Source organism: Vombatus ursinus, unplaced genomic scaffold, assembly GCF_900497805.2.
Source record: "Vombatus ursinus unplaced genomic scaffold, bare-nosed wombat genome assembly UNPS02014847.1, whole genome shotgun sequence".
Lineage (NCBI taxonomy): Eukaryota > Metazoa > Chordata > Mammalia > Diprotodontia > Vombatidae > Vombatus > Vombatus ursinus.
The window spans coordinates 12,568,382-12,591,822 of NW_020954625.1; the positions used below are offsets into that span (position 1 = coordinate 12,568,382).

A 23,441-nucleotide genomic window follows, 5' to 3' on the forward strand; every position below is an offset into this window, starting at 1 on the left:
CAAAGCAAAGCCTTTGGCCGGGTACACAGTGGAGAAGCTCTTTAGGCCCTGCCGTGTAGGAGGAACAAAATCCTTAAATTGCAGATTGAAAAATGAACTTGGTTTGTACCATCGTGGGATCCGCCGTCTGTCTCTCTCCCTCTCTCTTTCTCTCTTTGTCTCCATTTGTTCCACTTGAATTGGTTGCTTCAACTTGTAAACAATAACTTTACCACCCAAAGCTGCTCCAAATGATAAGATGTGGAAAAAAATATACACACATCAACGACTAGGACAGCCTTTAAAAAAAAAAAAACAAAACAAAACAGGAAACAGAAACAAAAGACCTGCCAACAAAATGATACTGTTTAATTAAAAAAAAAAACAGGACAGAATAAACTGGGGAGGAAGGGGGAAATGGAACTACCTGTATATAAATTATGTGAACAAACAAATACAGGTACCTTTTAAGAAGCAAGTCTATACAGTCATTTGAACAGTGTTTACTTTTCAGGCTTAATAGTGTCAAAAGGAAAGATCGATTGCAGATCCACTATACATTGCATTGATTTAACCTTGAAAAGTCAAGCAGTTGACCCAAAGATGGGCATCCTTTGATGGTGTGGATTCACCATAGTCTTCCTTTTCCCCTCCTCTGAATTGCCACCTTTCTAGCTCAGGCCCAACAATCTGAGGGCAGATGAGGGTCTCTTTTAGCCATTTTTGGACGTTGTAAATCCCTTCACCAAACTCGTGTGCAAAGTGAAATGATTTGGAGGTTGGGGAGGTCATCGATATAGGAAAGGGGGGGTCTAGACTGACCTAGCCAAAGCATAGCCTTACCCCAATCAAAGAGACCTATTCATTCAATTGCCAGGGTGGCTCCTGAACCCTAGTTTTTAGAAGGAATACTGACGTCTCCTTCTTCAAGATGTCATCACGTTGTGAGGAGTGAAGCTACGAGATTGACATTTTCATTTAGATGCTTTGGAAGGCTAAGTTTACAATTTTGTACTGGGGTGTACAGATGACAGCTGGGAAGATGGGAAGGCCGCCTGAGGGTTTATAGCAGCTAAAGGATAGATGCTGTTGTGCAAAATCTCTCCATAGGAACTTCCCACAGGTGTGGCCGCAGCTAAATGTCTATAGAGCTGCTGAGAATTTGCCGGGGATGTGAAGATCCCACGTTGCATCACAAGCGAATGAAAAGCCAGGGGTTGCATTAGTGGAGAGAGCACAGTCTGGTTTTTCAAGTACTGCAAAGGGTGAGAATATCCAGCTGGGACGCGGGAATTGAGACCCGAGCACAGGGTTCCTGGATACAACCCTGTGAAGATAGGAGAAGAGAGAGGAAGCTTGTGGCTCTCCAACGTGCTCCCGGCATGCCCGCCGTGAGTCAGCTTAGTGCTTTCGCCATCCTGCTCCGAGGCCTTGTCCTTTGCTGAGGCCTCCTTGGAGGAATCCAGGGGAGACACCGCACGGATTTTTTTCCCCGAAATCACGAGATCCAAATCCTCCAGGTTCCTCTTCAAAGGCCGTGCTGCGCCAATATTCTGGGGGCTTGTTTTGCGGTGTATCATTGGATGAACCATCCCCTCCATCTTCCTTAAATTTTCCAGTCTCACATGGTGAGGCTTTCCAGACCTAGGAAGAGATTCAATGTATTTTTTGGGGGCCGACATGGTCATGGGTGACACTCGGCAGGCTTTGGGGTTACAGTCTCGATTGGTCTGGCTGCTCATAACCTGAAACTGTGAGATAGTTTTGCCGTCCTGATGCCCCACGGATGAATGAGCCAGGCCCAGGGCCTTTCCAGTCTGCTTATGCGTGCTCTTTGGAAGGCTCAAATCTGTGGGCTGATCATCTGAAGTGGCTTCCAATGCTGTCTTTTTGTCTTGCAGATGCAAAGACGTGTGATAATTTACATTGAGTTTTTCTTGGTGTTTATGTGAAGGGAAAGTGGAAATGTTTTCTGATTCTCTATACATGTCTCGGGGGGGATATTTAGATGTCTGTTCATTATTAAGGTGGTGTTCCGTGTGTCGGTAGAGGTTGTGTAGATGAGGAGATGAATAGAAGTCTGCCAGAAAGCTGGGCATGTGGGAATGCTGGAGTCCCCTTTTCTCCATCACTTTGTCTTTGCTCTCCTCGAGATCTGATTTCAGTCCATATGACTCAGTGAGTGGATTAAGGTGATGTTTAGAGAAACTACAGCGGTGGGGATCTGGCTTACTTAATTTGTCATGCTTAAAGACTTCATTAATTACTTTTCTTTCTTCAGAAGTCTTGCTTTTGAAACTCTGCACGTGCTGTATTACCGACGGCCGGCTGACCGCCATGTGGTCCGCATTGGGACCATGATGAGCCTGGGACAAACCCGAACACAGTTCATCTCTACTAGGCAGTTTCTTTTTGCTGATCAAAGGGGGAGGGGAGCCATAGGGATAGCTGCTGGATAAACTAGCCCCGCTCACCTGGGACAGAAGTTTTTTCTTTGCCAAAGGAGACATGATGCCTGGATTACCCCGCGAGTAAAGCAAGGGGGTATAGTTAAATGTGGGGTCATCGTGGGGCACCGTCAATTCTTTCTCTTTGAACATGTCAAATGACTGGACCACGAGGACTTTGGGGTTTTGTTTCAACGCATCATGGATGTCATCGTGACCGAGCTGGTCCACTTTCACGGTGCAGTTGGCGATGTAATCGGCCATCACGGGCAGCTTGTCATCTTCCATCTCGTTCTGGCTTGCCAAAGGCAGCTGCATGGTGGGGAAACTACCAAACGGGGTTTCCTGAAGCTCGTTTTCAGGGTTCTCTGTAAAACTGCAGGTCTGGGGCTCTTGCTTCATGTCACTGAGGACATCTGGCGATGGGTGCGACTCTTTGCCAACCATTGGCGTCTGGCCCGGCTCTTCCTCGGGAAGCACCGGAGGAAGGAAGGAAGGTGGAGCCTCCTCTTCCTCCTTGGCCTCGGCCTCCTCAGCTTTCTCCTTGTTGCAGCCTTGGTCCTTCAAGTCTCCTTTTTCCGGGTCTGCTCCAGACACCAGCACCTCTGCTGGAATTCCTTCCATCTGTCTCTTCAGTTCTGCTGTGGCGACGGGCGCGGTCAGACCTCTCTGATCCGGCATCTCCTTCTCTTTCTCCGATGAGACCTAATAAAATATTTCAACAGATAATCAGAAGAAAGCAAAGAATGTTGACAGATCCCACTATGAAATACAATATTACACCCAGCAGCTTTCCTTAAAAACAGGCTTGTCAATCACCTCCGAGAGTTTTGAAAGGCTTTATTACTCCCCAATCACAGCTCTAAACAAAGAAATCTAAATTACAGAAACATTAAGGGAAATACGCATATCGACTCCGGTTTCTTATGAGACACCTATCAAAATAGCAAAGCCTTGTATACTGATGGTATACAATCATATCATCTCTTGATTCCAACATATAGTTTAATTCTGAGGTTGTCTTCTTGTCAAATCAGTCAATTATTCAAATGGGTTTGAAATTACATGTTGTAGTTTTATGACACCATTGAGAAAGATTAAAAAAACAAAACAAAACAGTTGCTCTCTTCCAGAAGGCAGGCAACCCCATTGAAAGAACCACACAACAACAAAGTACATTCTCACCTCTTGCTATTCTTCGAGATGGCCAGATTCACTCTAATTTCTGTAATTTGGTGAATTTAAAATTAGCGACTGCTTATGTGTTAATAATTTCTCCTTGGTGCCACACGACACACAAATAATGCTAAAATATTTAAAAATTATGCAGATGCCGTGGCAGCCTGCCTGCCAAAGAGAAAAGAAACTCCCAGTCTCCCTTTCAGCATTGTGGCAAGCTACATTTTTATTAAAGCTAAAAATGAAGTTGTCAACATTCAGGCAATGTGCGCCATTACAAATATAGCTTTTCTCTTCCCTGAAATAAGTTATCGTCAATGAGACAGCCCCTCTTTGTGCTGCCCCCATTGACAAAGCTTGTGGGCACAAACCGCTCCATTCATTCCATTATGGAGCCAGATGAACTGTGACCTCCAAGGGTCATTATAACTTTCCATCTGTGACCCCGGCTGACTGACAAGGCCTTTCATAAGACCTGTCATCTCGTCCTGACGTGCCGTGGCGGAGGACGGTCACAAAACCACGCTTTGTGTTGGTCTTTTATGGTCTCTGTCTCACCATCCAACTTGGTTCTCCTCAGTTGTTAAGACGGGAGGCATCGACAAAGTGATTGTCTAAATGTTGCACGAAGGTATTCGGGGAAGCCTTGGTGGTGGGGGTGGCAGAGAAAGCATCTAATAAATCACACCCACACCCATTGAAAAGATGTTTCTCCACAAGAGCCCGCTGGGCTGGAGGATACACAATTTGTTGCAATCTTTGGTTGTCCATCTCATCCTTCCACAAAGAGTTTGTTTTTTTTTTAAAGTCCAAATATCAACATGTTCTCTGTGAAGTCAAATCTAAGAAACTTAGAGCTGGCAGCAACCCTGGATTCACTAATTACAGCCAGTATGACCTTGGGCAAATCACTTAACTGCTCTGGGCCTCAGTTTACTTTTCTGTAAAATGAAAGGCGGAGTTAGACAAGATCATCTTTAAGGCTCCTCCCAGCTCTAAGTCTATGATCTCTCATTTTACAGAGGAGGAAACTGAGGTCCAGTCACTTGCCCAAGGGAACAGGCTATTTATTTAGCTAGTGAAAGCACCAAGATCAGCATCAATCATGTTCTTCCAAATCCTGTGATGACCACACCAGCCAGGCATCATTCCACATAAACACTAGTCTCTTGTGCTCACATATTACATGAAAATGGCAGAAAAATTTATGAGTCAAAGGGGAAAAAGGCAATTCACATTTAATATTCTGCCCTTTTATCTGCTGAAACTACAAGATGAAGGCTTAGTTATTGAGGAATAGCAGAATCATATGATAATTTCTAGAGAAATTCATGAATCCTCGAGAATCCAGGCAAGCATAAGTTAAAACTTTTCCTGGTTTACTCAAGGGCATTTTTTTCCCCTAGCATCCAATGGGGATACACATATCCCTTAATTAGCACAAACCTGGCAATCCAAGTCATTGAGAAGCAATTAATATGAGAAGAAGACTTGCCACCCCAATTTTTACATGATAAGCTGATTCAGTATTGGAAGTAATCAAAATCTTTAAAAAGCCAAATGAGGCCAAATAAGAGTTGATTCCAACTATATGTTGGAATCAAGAGATGATATGATTGTATACCATCAGTATACAAGGCTTTGCTATTTTGATAGGTGTCTCATAAGAAACCGGAGTCGATATGTGTATTTCCCTTAATGTTTCTGTAATTTAGATTTCTTTGTTTAGAGCTGTGATTGGGGAGTAATAAAGACCTTGTCCAAGGTCAGGTCACACTGAAAAGAAGCATCAAAGATGAGACTCAAGTCTAACTTCTGATTTAGTGCTCCTGAATGTTGTCATCTTCATACAAGTAGGTCTGGACTTGTTTGTTATATTACGTCAGTGGGTTGGCTAAGGCTGATGCCTACAGTTAACAGGCAAGCAATGTTTGGGGACAGAAGCAGTGCTGGGTTGGGTATTGCTACCCAACCATAAAAAAGAGAAATTCAAAGGTCAGCCTTGGCCCCAGTATCCATAGCTTGATCTGTTAGACGTAGGCAACAATTGAGTATAAAGCAGAGATCTGAGGCTCAAGAGATGAACTTAGAAGCTTCCTTCATTTTGGTCATGTTATGTGGCCAATTCATAGGGGTGTGTGTGTGTGTGTGTGTGGGTTTAAATTACTGGGGCTTAAAATGTTTATGAAATGAAAAAAAAAATTTTTTTCTCCTGCTATCTATATAATCTATTTCTACAAGACTCAGCTGAGCAGCTTAATTTTCAGTTAGGGAGGGTTGTTTTTTTTTTTTAATTTTATTTTTTAAGAAGCTACTGTTTAATTAGAGCATCTCTTCTGGGTTCATTACAGACTTGATTTTTAGGGGCATTTAACAGAAGCACCAAAATTCCCCCTGAGGTTGAATCCTAAAACATGTTGCCTTTGAAAATGGTTCCTTATTTGTTATCGGTGTTGGTGTTTTAATAGGGAGCAAGGTTTTAAAAAAAATTTATTCATGTTAAAACAGATTTCAAAACCAGTCTCTACGTCTAGCTTCTGAGAGGGCTTCCATTAGGGAAGCTATGGTCTACTGGTGGCTGCTGCTAGTTTTAAAATGGTCAGCAACTACCTATTAACAGAAAAGACAGTAACGGTTTCTGAGGAGTCATTTCAAAACTACCCAATAAATAATGCGTATTGAAAATGGTCTCAAATAGACTTTCCACACAACGCATTTGGGCAACACGGCCAGATCAATCACACTAGGCAGGGATAACTCAAAGTTACTTAGGCACTGAATGACTTGAGATATGCCCATGATTAAGGCCTGACTTGTCTAGTTTCAAACCTCTATTGATTTTTAAAATTCTCTTCAAATCCTCCGAATGCCTGGTGTGCTGCCAAGATTCTGATGCAACTCTGGGAAGCCCAATGCTAGCCCTCAGCAGAAGCCACCTGTTTTATTGGCCATCAGACCCCTGAAGGAGGGACTGTGACGGTGCTGATGAAAGCCCTTCCCAATCGGTGCACCCAAAAGAAGGCCCGGCAGAACTTTCCAGCCCTTGAGAAAGCTACAAGAAGAGACCTTCTGGTCAAACGTGTGCATTCCACCCTGAAGACTCAAGAGCAGGATATTTCTCATTGCAATGTTTCAGCACAGGAATATGGCTATTAACTAACCTCGGGTGTGTCCTGGGGCTTCGCAGCATTATCTTTTTCTTTTTTGTTCTTTGGATTTTCACTTTTGATACGTTTGGTTCCAGATAATTTTGTTTTGCTTTCACTCTCCTGGGAACTGTTATCCTGTTTTCGAGGTTTGACTGGAGGCAGGGGCTTATCTTCCTCTCCTTTAATAAATCTTTCATATGGCAGTATTAATCTAAAGGATTAAAGAAAAAAATAATCAATCAGCCCTTACAATTTCAGTCAAGAACATTGCATGGTCATCGCTTTCTTCTCCTTTTAATATATGCGACCTATACCAAATCACGAGTTAGAGATGGGAAGGTCCCTGGAAATCATCTTCATTTTACAAATGAGAAAACGGAGGCTGAGAGGAGGCTTTCCCAAGGTCCTATAGCAAGAGCTGGGAGTAGAACCCAGCTCTGTTTACTTCAAGTCTAGAGATTTCTCCATTAAAGATGACATTCCCCTATTGGCATAAATAAAATTCTAGAAATTCTCTCTAAACTAGCATAAATCTGTCATAATCAGAACCAACATTTAATATCTTAAACAATCTTCTATAAAGAGCATTAGTCTTGACTCTGTGCTTTATACAACTTGAAAGCCTTTTATACAACTTGACAGTTATAAAGTACTTTATACCTATTTGTGACTCACAACCCTGGGATGTAGGTTATGCCTCATCATTACTGCCATTTTCCAGCTGAGAAAACTGAGGTTCAGATGATTAAGTGACCTGCTCAAGGGCATATGGCAATGAAGTGGTAGAATCCTAACACCTGGATTTGAACCTGAGTTCTAAGGCCACTTTTCCACTCTACCCAAAGATGCAAGGGAAGACATACTATACTGAAAGGACAGCTGACAAATAGGGTGTCCAGATCAGCATGAGGGCAACAATATTTCTAGAAACTGAAGACTTGGCATGAGTAGGGGTCAATGCCTCCTTCCATGTTGGCAGTAGTTCAAGGACAGTCCCATCAAGCAGCAGGCACCTTAGTGAGCATGTCCAAGGAAGAAAAATTTTTATGGGGTCTCCAGCAGAAGAGGGGGGGCGTTTCCTGAGACTCCAGTTAGAACAAAATCATAAGGCAGCAAAGAGGAGAAAGGCAATGGGACCACAGAAATCAGAGAACTAAAAAATTCAAGAATTTTAATTATGTAACTTTAACAAAATCCATAAAATTGCTTTAAAAAAAGAGAAACATCAAACAGCTTTCATTTTAATCTGTTTTCCCTTTGCGACGTAGCTCTTGATCTGAACGGGGAAAAATAGCTGATGTAATTAAAAGGGATGGATTGCATTACAATCTTAGTTTCAACTTTAGTGATTAAAATTTTTATAATGCATTTGGTGTGATTAATGACTCACTGTGGGATTAATACAAGACTCAGCCTTAAAAATATGAACTTTAATACAACAAACATAATTTGTTTTAAATAAGACAAGTTAACTCAATGAAGAAAATGCACTCTACTTATAAACAACATAAATCTGTTCAAAGATTGGGAATCCTAATTATCTTTAATCTAAGACTCCCAGGCAGAAAACCCTTTGCCTGGGATGTTCATTTGTTATCCTACAATTGGTTTCTAACCATGCAATTTGGATCTCTACCTCTTGACTGTAACCAATAGTTTTGGCTTTAAGAGTGCAAAAATGGAGCTGCCTGTGATCATAAAATTTCATTTTTTAATAAAATACTACATAAAATATGGTAAAATCAAATCCCAATTTATGCCATATTAGAAACAAAATTCATTAACTGAGCATGCTCTGACAAGGTATGTGCAAGGAGGCGTGAATAATACTTTCGAGCCCTAAATTTGGCAGTGGGCCAGCAACAAAGCTAAGGAGAGCCCATGGGGAATATTCATCTTCAGATCCCATTACAAACTGAGTTTAAACATGTTACAGCTGCTAAAACTGGAAAGTACTCCCTCTATGCAGACTTACTAAAATTATATATAGCTGCCAAATACCTGCTTCCCACTGTAATATTACAGCTAATGTTTATATAATAAAAAGCATAACTAAGCAGAATAAGAGAGAAAAAAAAACAATCTTGTTCATACTTGAATTTATTCTAGTTCATTTGTAAAGTACCCCAACAACATTCCCCCAAACGTCTAATAATTTCGCCTGGGCCCTGCCAAGGGCCCCCTCACTTCACAGCAGTGGAAAGGTGGGGGTTCACGTGAGGACAATATTTACATCCTTTCCCTCCATGTGTTAAATATTTAAAACTGACTTTAATCAAAACACATTTTATTGCAATAATTGTTATCACAGAGATAGGATTGTTTGATTTTTGTTTGGTTGCTGTGGCAACTGGAGGTGCATTTGAAACTTACAACGAAGAAAGAAAGAAAGGAACGATTACTCCTTTCCCCACCATCTCCATCCCCAGTTGTCCTCATCTCCAAATTAGATGATGATCCCATGGACAGAAGTTCTATGAGAACCCTTCAGGGGTGGGGGGTGAAGGGAGGCAGCCAGGGGGCCTTAATCACCACTGAAATTCCTTCTCTAGAACATCATGTAATATTCTTCGGCACAAGCCCTTTCTTAGCCTTGGTTCTAATACCACAGGCAAGAAGTGCACCCTGGCTCATTAGACAGGTGCTAATTAATAGCCAAGGCTTAAATTTCCTCTTATGTTATAATCTTGTGAGTTCAAGTAGGAGGACTACATTTTCATTTTTTGGTCTTTTTTTTTTCTCTCTTTCTTTCCACTCAACTCAGCAGCTGGGCTGGCCAAGAACAGTGAAAACACATTTCACTTTGCTGGTCAAAGGCTGAGAGCCAGAAGCAGGAAATCTGGAATTAAATGTTTCTTGTATCTGGAAAGAGGCATGACTAAGGTAAAACTGAATCCAAACATAAGCACCGCCTGTTCAAGGCTCAGAGGGTGTCCATGTGTGTTATTCTGCACTCTGTGTGTGTGTGTGTGTGTGTGTGTGTATGTGTGTGCGCACATACATTTAAAGGATAGGGGCATGGGCTGGGCTGGTATTCTCCTGAATAGCAGGAGGATAATTATAGTAAGGAAGAAAAGAAAGAAAGGAAGGAAGAAAAGAAAGAAGAAAGGGAAGGAACAAAAAGAAGGAAGGAAAGAAAAGAAAGGAAAAAAAGAGAGAAAGGGAGGAGGGAAAGAAGGAACAGAAAAAGGAAGAAAAGAAGGAAAAACAAGGGGAGGTAAGGAGAAAAAATAGAAATTAAGAAAGGAAGGAAAGGAGGAAGAAAAGCAAAGAAAAGGAGAGGAATGTATATAAGGAGAAAGGGGGGGCAGCGAAAGTGAAGTGAGTAGGTCTACAAGCAGTGCAGCTCTGGAGGGCAGGACAACATCTCCCACCACAAACAATTACAGACAGCTTCATATAGCGATTTCTGTTTGGTGCAGTTTTCACTGAATGTTTTTTCAGTCATCCTCTCAAGGCACAACACAATTACCCCACAGGATATGATCTTATCGTTTGATTATTAGAAGTTTTTACAGTCCCCGAGCACTAAAACTACTACAGGTTTTTGAGCATTTGAACATTCAACGAACATGCGGTACCATTAAAACAGGTTAGCCAATTGAAGGTCAATATTGCCCAACACAGGAAGAATGCGGTTTGGATTATACAAATATTTTAGCAGAATGCAACATGCCTGAAACCAGCAGATGATTATTTTCAAATATTTGTAGTACAACAAAGATTTAATCAGTTTCTAAACAGTGCAGATAAAAGCAAAAACGTCCCTCTCCCCCCTACCCCAACCCCCCTAAAATTCATTAATCTGGAGAAATCACTTAGATGGGCTTGCAAGCTTTTAGGGCACAGTCAGGTTTCAGGTGGGTGGAAGTAATGGGGGGGGGGAAGCAATGAATTCATTAGAAAAACCAGAGAGCATTTTCTCCCCTCCCTGATCTTCACCAGGTTTGGGGATTGGAAGCAATGCAAATAAATGGACCTTTATTATTATCCAGATTTCAAATTCCAGATTAGCCAAATGCTTATTTATGATGCCATTAATGGATCTCAAATAGGTAAGCTATCATGTACTGAAAAATAACATCTTTCCATAGGCGAATTAGAGCAGCATGAGGTTTTTTTTTCCCCTCTCTCCTCTTCCAGGAATAATACAAGAATAGCATTTTCCACCCCAAAGCAGAAACAGTAGGGGAGCCCTTTGCTATCACAAAGATTCTTATTAAATTCAGTCACTGTGAAAGGCAAGACTTTGATTTTTTTTAAATAAAGACAACTTAAAATCAACTCAAGTTAGATGAACAAATCAGTGACATGCTAACCCTGATTTATTGGGGTCTGGACCAATAAATCATAATCATATAGAAATTGCTGGTTTGAAAAGATTCTTGCTTTACTAAATCTTAAGTGAAATAATGGAGCTCAGTGTAACCTGAGTTTTTAGATCTGCCTCATCTGATATTATGAAAAATTCAATGTATTTCTCTGCAGCACAAGTCAGAGGTCAGCAAATCTATTACAGTAATGTAAGTAATCTGGCTACCTGCCAACTCCTTTTTTTTTTTTTTAAACACGAAGGCAGATACTTTTATATTTACAAATTCTAAAATCCTCTGGGGATCTGTGTCTCTTTCTCAACAAAAACCAGAAACTTCACATTAGAGAAATGTATTTCACAGCATATCACACATGTCTCTGTCATTAGCATTTCATAAAAAAAAGAAAAGGTTCTTAATCTTTATTAGTCAATGTTCCCTACTGCCCCCCACCCCCCACCCCGGCAGAATAATGTCCAGACTAACCACCAGTGGCTCCTCTCCTGATTAATGCCTGCATGGAATAACTGAACTCAGAGGCCAAAACATTTAGCAAACAGTGCTGAAGAAGAGATGGGAATTCATCTATTTATAGAGATTTGAAAAATGGGGTATAGGCATGCATGGCCTGATTCAAAGTCAGAAGAAGAAAGAAAGAAACAGGCTAGCGAGATGCTTGGACCTCAAGCTTACCAATAAGGGTTGAATGTTTCATGGGGCTAGCATGGCAAATACCAAATGTTTCTGTAAATGATGCCACCCCCAGAAGCAAAATGGTTCTGAGGCAAGGGTGGGGGGAATATTGGCCTACTCAGGTTAAAAACTCTGGCACTCTCTCTGTAGCTATTAAATTTTGTGCTCAATTGGTTCACTGCTTTTTCAATGGCAACACAGAGAAAGACAAGCTATATTGCTTCCACTGGGGCTCCAGACTTCATCTGATGTAAAATGGAGTCATTACATTTCTTAGCAGAGATGCTAGTGTCTCGGCAATCAAGGGTTTGGCCAGACATTTTCCTTCTGGGCCAGAAATAGAAAATATAACTTCACTGTGAAGTGTGAAAAACAATCTCTCACCAAATATTCAGCCAAAGGAAGGTATATTTTTCCTCTTCCAGTTAAAAAATTACCAACAAAACAAACCATTCAGTCTTCCAAGGATTAGAAAAAGATTCCAATGCCATCCACACTTGTTCAACTCACAGAGCACCATCTTGATTACAAACATGGCAGAAAAGCACTTTGCAGACACACGCAAGTGCTCTGTAGATGCAGAGAGATATGTCCAAAAGAGGCTGTTTCTACACTGGGTGCAGAGCTGTGAAGACAATAGCAAATGTGCTTCTTTGCTTCAGCTGCTGTAGACGCCAAACCCCACTCCGCAGAGAGGCGCGCTCCAGATAAGGATCTTGGCTCTGCAGTGTTCTCGGCAGAGCATCTCTCAAACAGCGGCCTTGATGTGTAGAATGAACCAGTGGGAAGAAAGACAGTCAGCAGGTTCAGGGACAAGAGACAACTGTGAGCTGGTGGGCACGCACTGCCACAAGCCGGAACCACAAGCTGCCAGAGGTTGTCTGTCTGCATGGTTCAGCAACATGACGGGGAGAGACTGAGAAGTCAGCCTTTGTTCATGACCTGAGGTTGGTGATGGACCCCCGGGGAAGTCACTTCAGCTCCCGGGGCTCAGTTTCTTCACATGTAAACGGAAGGGGTCAGACTTGAAGACCTTGGACGTCCCTTCCAGCCCCGCATCTATAACCCTGTGATTCTTCCTCACAGATAATAAAAAAGATACTATGGATGGGGATTTTATATTCACACACACACACACACACACACACACACACACACACACACACACGTTTATTTGTGGGCAAAGGTCAGTTCAACTTCCTCCCTGTCTTCAACTAGACCATAAGTTCCTTGAGGGAAGCAACAGTCTCATTTTTCATCTTTCTCTACCCAGTGCCTAGTATAGGGCCTGGCACTAAAAGTTTGTTTTGTCTCATTGCACTTTTAAGTGTTTGAGGGGTGGTTCACAAATAGCAGTTCTACAGTGAATATAAGCTCTTAAGAGTGCACTAAGGACACCCTTAATCTACACAAGTCTTCTGGATAAAGCACGTGGAGTCAGGCAGCTTGGGATCCAGTCTCAGCTCAACTACTTCTTGGGCAGATCTGAACTCGCTGGGACTTTGTTTTCTCAAGTATAAAAGGAGGAGGTTGCGTAGGGTAACTTCGCAGGTCCCCTGTCTCTGTAAAACCGATTGATCAATACCGTCCATGAGAGGATGACACCCTCTCGCAGCACCGATGTTATTCGTAATGAGAGGACTGCTGGGTTAGCTGGTGGTGTGGTACGGGGTTTGAAGTCAGAGGACCATGATTTGAATTCTACCGCTGCTACTCAATACCTGAGCCACCTGGGGCAAGTCACTTTCATCGATGGGCCTTAGTTTCTTCATCTACCACTGCTACTCAACACCTGAGACACTTTGGGCAAGTCACTTTCATCTGTGGGACTTAAAATTTCTCCATCTGTAAAATGGAAGGGGCAAACTAGATTATCACTTAGGTGCCTTCCGGCCTCTATAATAATCCTATTAATTACTCCCCTATTATCCTCATGTCCACATAATGCCTAGCAATTCTCTCAAACATTTATCCTTTCAACTAAAGTCCCGAATAACTTTTGTAAAAAACAAAATTTTCTGAGAGGGTTTGAATGAAACAGCTAAGGATATGTTTTAATGGTAAACAATTACATTCTTCTGTCATCTGATACTTTCTTTCTTTCTTTTTTTTTTTCTTGGAAACATGCTTTCTGAATTTTCAATAGTTCCTTTGTTAAAGCATCTGTTACTCACATAATTGAAAAGATGTTTGTGCAGTGGCATGCTTGAGAGTACAGTTATTTAATCTTAATGATAAAGCCCCGAGGACAGAAAATCATAAGTAGAAACCTCTTGTTATTTATCAAAAAGAAAAAGGACTAAGGCACCTAATCTATTCTCGAATTTAAATGCATGCTTGATGAGAAATATCAATAAAACATGGGACCTGTAAAGTTTCCTTAAGTCCTGGAGTTGGCTTCCAGAGAGGGAAGACAAAAGTTCAGAGGCAAATACAAACAATACAACAATGTCCTTGACCCGAAGAGAGCTAGACAAGTTTGAGGATTAGACAAAGAAGGAAAGAGACTTTCAAAGTATGACACAAACACGCTCTGGATTAGTTTGGGCCGAAGGGTGTTTTCTCACCCACCAGTGTAAACGAAAACCTTTTGCTAATTACAACTTGTGTTAAAAGCAAATCTAAAAAAAAAAATCCTGGAATCAAGATTTTTATTGGCTGTTATTTATTTTAAAAACCAGTTTTTCTTCTTCAGGGATGGGCTGTTTGTTTTTGTTTTAAATAAAGTTTTTTGAAAGGTCTCATGTAATAGAAAGTTATTTGAACTGGTTTAGAATACCAACTGGCCTTAGTGAGAGGATGGATATTAAATGATCCCCCCAAAGCCTTTGAGTAGACGATCTTTAGGAGGGTGCAAAAGAGACTACTGAGGAGCGTTACCTTGACCTGCCTGAAGAATCAAGCTTTACAAGGAATAGATGGGAAAAGGGTAGACTAGGCCTCTTCTGGCTAACTTTCAGAAACCAGCATTGGATTATTTGAACCGGAGGTCCCTGATAAGGACATAGAGTCTTTTTGTGGGCTTTGTGAAAGGAGACAAGACCGACCAGAAGACGGTAGAGCTTCAGCTGAGGAAAGGAGAAGGGAGGACAGGATATGATAAAAAGGGATGGGAAGGGATAAGAGGGGAGAGGGAATGATAATAAAATAGTAAGAACAACGAAAGAGAACAGGATAGGATGGAATAGGATGTGATGGGATAGGATCAAAGAAGAGAGAGAAGAAGATAAAGGGATAGAGGTTGGACCTGTGATTTCTTCATTGTAGAGAGCTCCCTGGGGGAACCAGTGCAGGTAGGCACCGTCTTTGCCACTTAAAAGAGTCTTATGGAGCTTAATGCCTAGAGCGTGATTTGCCTGGGGTTGTACAGTGAGTATGTATCCAAGGCATGAATTGAACCCCGGCTCTGTGGCTAGCTTTCTATTCACTGTGCTTCGGTATCTCTCTACCTGGTAGCTGAATAATTCCAAATGGCAGAAGCTTAGAATTTTGGAGCTAACTGGGACCTCCGAGACCACTTAGAGCACGTCTCTCTACTAACCTTAAGGAAGACAATAGGCTTAGGAAGATGGAGATCCAATGAGCTGCCATACACTGAGTACTCTGCACACCTGAAAACACCTTATGTGTATATGCTAGCAGTTGGTTATTACGGCTGTTGTCATTGTTGTTATTATGTTATTATTATGTTCTACTCTATTATTATGACTCGAGCAAGGTCACTCAGGCAGAACCACATGTCCTGGCTCATAATTCAGTGTTCTTGCTCCTTTGCCGTTGGGCTACCAGCCACGGAAAGAATGCGAGTGACAAGGGCCTTCTGAGGAACCTTCAGCATGGAGCTTTTCTGGAGGGGGGCAGTGTTTGAAAATGCTCACCCCCATATCTAGACTTTCCTTCTCATTTGGTCATTCAGCCCTCTGCCCCACTTTTCCCCTCGGCCACCTTTGTGAAGTAGCCACACTTTCAATCTCACTTGTGTTTCAACGTTTCTTTCCCTTTTCTTACACATTATAACTCATCAAAGCCCAACAAAGATCTGAGTCTTCTTCAGGGGATCAAAGCTGACCACACTCACCATCGATCCCACCCCAAAGCTTCACTCGTTCTTCCAAGTTGAGTTCACATCTGACTCCTCCATCAATGAATTCTTCCCTGCTGCCCTGACTAGGAGAGGTCTCTGCCTCCATCGTGAAACATCTCTACAATTCAGAGTCTAAAACACTCTAGGTCTTCTCCCTGTACCTCTCAGAGTGCCTTGCTCAGAGCAGTTCCTCAATGCCTACTGATGGACTGTCAACAGTATTCAGGAAAGACAGACAAAAGTTGGTGGGAGACCTGAAGAGGAGGGCGCTGGTGGAGGGAACATTGGCTGGATGAAGAAAAACTGGATTCCAGGAGATATCCCTTTTCCTCAACAAATTCCAAAGTGAAATACCTGTGAAAAGCTAATTTGCTTTTAGATTACATCATCACAGGACTTAGGGATAGCAGAGACCACAGGGGCCATCTGTCCAAACCTCAACATAGGACCACAGGACTGAGGGACTGAGAAGGACCTTGGAGGCCACGGAGTCCAAAGCCCTTGTTTTACAAGCAAGGAAACTGAGGCCTCAAGGTCATATATGCATCAAAGATGGGATTTGAACCATACCATGAAACTGAGGCCCAGAGAAGGGATGTAAATTGGCCAACGACACAGAGCAGAGCCAGGATTCAACCCGCCATTATCTGACTCAACAACCAACTACCTCATGATACCAATGAGGTTGCCAGATCGGAGGTTGCCATGTAAGAGTATCACCGTTCTTGGCCCTACTCAGATCAGATCTTCAGTACAGTGTCCAGTTCTGCCAACTCAATTTCAAGGTGTGCTGACCAATCGCAGAGTATCCAGGGAGAGGTGACTAGTCAAGTAAAGGGCCTAACGTGACCCCAGGATGGAGGAAGAGGTCTGGCCTGGACAGGAGAGAGGATGGTGCCACAGAGACTTGTTCTGGGCTGTCCCAGATGTCTCAGCCACAGTGGTGCAGCAGCGGGAGCAGTGGACTTGACTCGAGAGGTGCGAGTTCAAATGCTGCCAACGAGAGGTCCTAACTGTGTGCCTTTTGGGCAATCCATTTAAATTCTTGGCTTCAGCATTCCCATCAGTCACAAGGGGATGGCAATCTCTTACTAGAGGTGTAAGGAAAATACTTGTGTCAATCTTGTGGTACTATGTGAATATGAATTATTATTTTTAATGATAATAACCACAGGGAAGTAGCTTTAAGGAAGAAGACTGGAGATCAATATAAGGAAGGAATTTAGGAATAGAATTGGCCAGGCTGGAAAGAAAGTGAGTCCTTTCTTCTCTGGAGACACCCAGTTGGAGGGAGAGAAGGAAGAAAAGAAGGAGAGAAGGAAGGAAAGTAGGAAACAAGCATTTGTGTCTACTATGTGCCAGACACTGTCCTAAGTGCTCTACAAATATTATCTCATTTGATTGTCAAAACAACCCTGGGAGGTAGGTGCTATTATTAACCTATTTTACATTTGAGGAAACTGAGGCAAGTTAAGTGACTTGTCTAGGGTCACACAGCTATTTAGTGTTTCAGATCAGATTTGAACTCAGGTCTTCCTGACTCCAGGCCAGAGCTCTACCCATTGGGGCACCTAGTGGGGAATTAATGGCCATCTGTTAAGGATCTTAGAGATGAATTAAGATTCCTCAGTGAGCGGGAGGTCAGATTAGATGGTCTCTAAGGTCCCTTTCAACTCCTAAAACTCCATGATTCAGTGACCTTCTGATCTACCAACTTCATAGCCTCTAGGGTGGCAGAAATATACAAGAAGAGACCAGATTTCTATCTGAGCTGAGAAAGAACACAGCCATAGATCACCTTGGTTTTCCTTGGCCCCTGTCCATATAATTTGCAAAGCTGCCTTGGAATCTGGGGTATTTTTAGTATTGACACAGGGACATATTTTTATCTTGCTTAAAATATGCAGCCTGCCACACCCTGCCCTACGCTTCCATGTCAGAAGGCTGTTCTAGCTGGATGTCATTCAGTTGATGAACCCAAGTACACCTGGCCCAGGTACAGACCCCCCGTGTTCCTCGTGGGGAGACTTTCCTGATTTCTTGGTGTAGTGTTAGGTCCATGGAACACTCAAGGAAGGGAGTCAGGGCTAGTTGGGAGCAGGTCAATTGGTGCAGCACAAAGAATATAAACATGGCGCCACGGCATCTTATCTCAAATCCCAGCTCTGCCTTTAATTAGCTATGTGACTACAGAAGTCATTTAACCTTAGTTTTCTCATCTATAAAGTTAAAGGTGTAGGCCTTGAGGGTCTCTGAGGTACTTTCTAGCTCTAAATCTAGGCTCCTATAATATTAAGTCTCTTTTACCTCCTCAGGTCTCAGTTTCCTCATCTGTAAAATGAGGGGCTTGGCCTCGATGGTGTCTGAAGTATCTTCCACCTCTGGATCTATGACCCTTATGAACTTGGTTCCTACATTAGGAAGAGGCCCCATCACCCACTCCGCCCCCACCCCCAAAGACATTTGTTTATGATTTTGAGTTTCTGAATACTCAGAAAAGCACATCCTAAGGAACTTTTGTCTTAAAGCTTTTTCAAATCCCTAATAACAACTTCATGCACTCCACAGAAAGAGACCATGTAATTTATTCAGGAAAATTAAAACCAGTAATCTGGTATTTTGTGTGAAGGTTTTCTTCTTTCCTTTTTTTTTTTTTTTTAGGAGAAGAAAAGAAACTCGCATGTGAAAGCAGAGCTATTTAAGCTGCATTACCGTGCTAAAAAACAAACTGAGAGAGTCTTACACCCAAAAGAAGCCGTGGTCCATTTGCTCTGCTATTGGTAGAAGAAAGAAATGCAGGACCCCACAGCAAAACAGAAGCATCTCACAAATAGAGAACTGGGTGGGCAGCCCATGGAGGGCAAAACATGATGCTCTTAAATTCAGCAGCAAATAAGGATGTTCCTTTCCACTAATACCCAATTCAATTCTAAGTCTGAATTTAGAGCAAGGGATGTCTAAAATAACTACGCTCGGGGCAGCTAGATGGCTCAGTGGATAGAGCGCCAGGCCTGGAGTTAGGAACACCGGAGTTCAAATACAGCCTCAGACACACTAACTATGTGTGACCCTAGGCAAGTCAAACCTCTGCCTGCCTCAGTTTCCACATCTGTAAAATAGGGATAATAACAGAATCCAGGCTCAAATGAGGTAACTGTAAAGCAGTTGGCATACTGCCTGGCACATAGGAAGCACTATGTAAATATTAGCTATTATAATTATTATTATTGTTATTACTATTATGCTTCAGAAACTCTGCTGAGTTTGAACTGTCTACATAGCAACAGTCTCACGATGGGAAAATATGAATGCTTTTTATATTGGTAATCATCTGTAACACAAGCAATTAAATACAGCATTAATGGACTATAGCCAAGAACCTGGTACTAATATTAAAAACTGACAGAGATGAATAGGTTTGGAAGCAAAACTAGGCTGACAAAGCCATTTTTATGAAGTGCTTGGGCCTATTTGATTTAAACCAATCAGAGGCAGGTTTCGGCCAGTCAGACCCTCAGCAATAACAATGCATTCATTGGCGTGGTGGCGATTCCTGCTATGCCTTAAATAAAAACATCCACTGATTCTATTCAATAACCTGTACTTTCATTACTATGCTCATTAATAAACCCAAAGTAGCCCAACTCATATGCTGGACAAATAACACTTACTGAGAGATTGGCTACATTTTTTCCTGATTGTAAAACAAAAGCATTTACTGGAACATGAAACACATGACCTGAAAAATGAATCAGAGGGGGAATGTACAGTAAATCACTCTTCTTCCTCCTCTTCCTGAAAAGAAAAGTGGATGTTGGGTAAGAATAAAAGCCAGTTGCTACTGTCATGGTGGAAAATGCCAGAAAAAGTAACATTTGCCTACACACAAATGAATTTAGGAGACAGTTCTAAGTTCCTAAAGGCAGGGAAACTAGATGATCACCCATGAGGAATTTCTGCTCTTCCTTATTTCTCCAAATCATTTGGAATGCTGTAGTCCTTTCACTGACTTAGTGAATTTTGAGTTATTTCTGTTAAAACCACACGTGCCCATCATGAATACATGATTTTGAAGTTAATCTCTAATCACAGAGGACAGGGCAATTGGCTTGGAGTCTGGATACATAGGTTCAAATTAAGAATATTTATTAAGGACCTAACTACATGCAAGTCAATTGGGATACAGAGAGGTCAGAAACAAAACAGTCCCTGTTCTCAAGAAGCATGTTGATAAGCCCCTGGGGAGCTGATGGCTAACTTTCTGTTAGGGTTCAGACCCTGACTCCTCCACCAAAGCCCCTCTCAGCGAAAGGGATGTTTAAGGCAATTCTGCCAGCCCTGGGTGATGTACTCAATTCCCTAGGACTCAGTCCCCATTGCCCCCTTTTATCAAGTGAGATCTTTCATGAAATAACCAGACCCTTTCCCCTAAACTGTTCCTTCATTCATAATCATTTCCTCAAATTGCTTCAGCCATAAATTTCCTCACTAGGATTGCACAATGAGACCTGAACGAAACATGTTTGGGGTGTTTGCCACTTGCAGGAGAGACAAATCATTTAGCTGGGAGGGTAAGTATACACCACCTTCAAAGGCACCGATGTGCATAACCAGGGGTGGGGAATCTTCAGCCTTAAGGCCACATGTGACCTTCTAGGTCCTTAAATGCAGCCTTCTGACCGAATCCAATTTCCCCATCCCTGTCTTTCCATACTGATGCTGTTTCTACTTGGGTAACAAATTTGACTGAATTTTGTATAGAAACTAAACTCGGTTCCCCAAACCATGTGACTCTGGCTCCCAGGCTGTCCGAATCTTCAACACTTCCGCCAGAGATGGGGGAGTGAACATTTCCATTAGGGGAGGGTGTCGCAGGGAGTGTCTGAATGATGTTCTTAGAGATGGTCTGCGTGTCATGTTTTTGAGGAATCTGCCCACATAACAGACAAGAAGGACGTGTAGGGTCTCGTAGAACAGAAAAGAAGCTTCTTGAAGGCAGGACTGAGGCATGAAGATGCTCAGGACCAACCGGGCTCAGTCAGAAATGAACAATAATTGGATTCAGTGCCATTTCCAGACCACTTATCTCAGAGCGCAGCATCAGAACCATAGGAACAGACGGAAGAGAGTAGAGATAGTGCAGACTGGTAGAAAGGATGCTGTCTGTGAAGTCAGGAGCGCCTCCTGAGATCACGGGCAAGACACTGATCCTCCGGGAGCCTCTGCGAGCTCATCTATAGACTGTTCATGAGAATCCTGGTTCAATCTACCCTTAGGGTAGGTCTCTGTAAACCTCAAAGGGCTAGTGCAGTGTGGTGTGGGGGAGGGAACCAGACCTAAGATTCCACTGTCACAGGGACAGTCTTGCAGCGAGGAGACTTCCTCAAGCCAGGCTGACTGGCCACTCATTTAGGATTTAAAGTTACAGAACAGTGCCTAGCACTCAACGGGTAAGTGACTTACCCAAGGACACACAGGCAGTATGTATTCCAGGTAAAACTTGAACCTGGGTCTTTCCAGTACTCTTGATACTCCATCCACACTGCCTCTTATTAACGAGGATGAATGTTGTAGGGAATGGGAGTTTTGACTTTTGTGCAAGATATATAAAGAGTTATCATTAAGAATGTTAACAGTCAATATAAAAAAGTCAATAGAAAAAGAAGGTAGTTCTAACAGCACAATTTCAACATGTCACCAATTTTTAAAAATTAGACTTGGGGGTACTAATAGCATAAATTAAAAACCCCCTTTCCTCGGAATCTCTCACAGGGATGCATTCGTGGGGACAAAAGAGGTTTACACGGGGCTGCAATTAAACCCAACTCCATCCACTGTATTCATTGTAACTGTGTCCCAAACAAGGAAGGATAATAATTTTTGTTGTTGTTTAGTTATTTCAGTTGTGTCTGATTCTCTGTGATCCCATTTGGGGTTCTCCTGGCAGAGATAATGGAGTGGTCTGACCATTTCCTTCTCTAGCTCATTTGACAGATGGGGAAAATGAGGCAAATTAGGTTAAGTAACTTGCCCAGGATCACACAGTTATTAAGTTCTGAGGCCAGATTTGAACTCAGGAAGATGAGTCTTTCTGACTCCAGGCCTGGCACTTTAAATACTGTGCCTCCTCGCTAGTAACAATAACAACAACAACAATAATAATAACGCCATTTGTGCATGCTTTAAGACTTGCCAACTGCTTAAATACATTATTGGAGCTTCTCAACAACTCTATAAAGTATAGGCATTACCACTTCCATTTTGCAGAAGAAAATGAGGCTCAGAATCAGACAACAATGATTTGCTAAGCTGTATAGCCAATAAAAGTCAGGCAGGATTTGAACCGACTCTTTCTGACTCCAAGTCTGGCACTCTCTCTACTATATCTTGCTGTCTCCTCTCTCCAGAGATATCAAGTATGCTTCAAATGTTTTTGAATCTTGTGTCCAAACTGAAAGTGTATCGTGTGAATAGTAGAAAGAAGACAGAACTTAGGGTCAGAGGACCTAGCTTCGTAGTGGGGCAAGTCACATTACACACATATACACACACACTCACTCCCCCCCACACACATACCTCACACATCCTAGGCCCCTATATCTTCACCTATACAATGTGGGGGGGATGGTTTAGAATACTTCTAATTTCCCCTCTGATTGTAAAATCTTACAGGCAGTTTGATATTCCATAAAGGAAATATAGTACAAATGAAAAAAGAAAAAACAAACAAACAAACCCAGCAATGCTCTTTTGCATCATCCTTTCTATTTCTGTAACTGGTTAGTCAGTGATTTGCTCACGGGGCAATCCTTGACACAGCCCACAGTTAGTTTACATGTCTTTCTTAAGTAGACCCTGGAAAGGGCATCTACTATGGCACCCTGTGGTCAAAGCGGGTACAGTGACTATTACATCAGAGAAGAACAATTAGCAAATGTACGAATGAGCCTGTCTCCCCACCAAACAAACAAGTGAATTGTCTATTAGCTAAGCTTACAGCTTGTGCCTAGAGTCTGGGCCATTAGTGGCCATTAATAAAGGAAGTGATGCCTAGATTTCACAAGTCCTACATCTGAAACCAGGATGCTGAGCTCAGTGGGTGCCTTCCTGTTGAATCGCCTGTAATCATGGCAGAGTATGACCAAACTACCATTTAGCTTTGGGAATTGAAGCATGAAGCAAGGACAAGAGCTGATTCTGTTAACTGTTCTTTCTTGACACAAGTAAGCAAGGTGTTGTCCTGATGAAAAAGTAGGCACGAGTACACCTTCAACTGCAGGCTATGCTGGTAAGGCTACATCTTGTCTGGGCTGTCACTGCCTCCATGACAGAGGATGAAGCTTGTAAAAACGGAACTGTAAAGAATGGATTTCATATGTCAAATACTTCTTGGTAGATAAAAACATCAACTGAAGGAAGAAAAACCAGGGAAATTTACAAGGGCTAAAGAAATGTTGACTTTCCAGACAGAGTAGGGGCAATCTCTCCTCAGAGTACACCAATGGTGACCTGAGAATAAAGCTCCAGAGATACGCTTTTCTGAAGTAGAAGGTCCCTCTATGATGAGGGGGGCCAGCGCTAGGGGGAGGGGTAACAA

General features: G+C 42.3%; 1 protein-coding gene across 3 annotated transcripts in view; it reads right to left on the minus strand.

The window, feature by feature from the left end:
• Window positions 1–369: 369 nt before the first annotated feature.
• Window positions 370–23,441, minus strand: part of ARID5B (AT-rich interaction domain 5B) — a 207,678-nt gene continuing 184,606 nt past the window's right edge. For all 3 annotated transcript variants that reach the window (XM_027840531.1, XM_027840530.1, XM_027840532.1), the window contains 2 exons: window positions 6,767–6,965; window positions 370–3,131 (listed from right to left, as the gene is read on the minus strand). In XM_027840531.1, coding sequence (XP_027696332.1) covers window positions 981–3,131; window positions 6,767–6,965 — 2,350 coding nt within the window. In that variant the 3' untranslated portion in view covers window positions 370–980. The remainder of the gene's footprint in view (window positions 3,132–6,766; window positions 6,966–23,441) is intronic.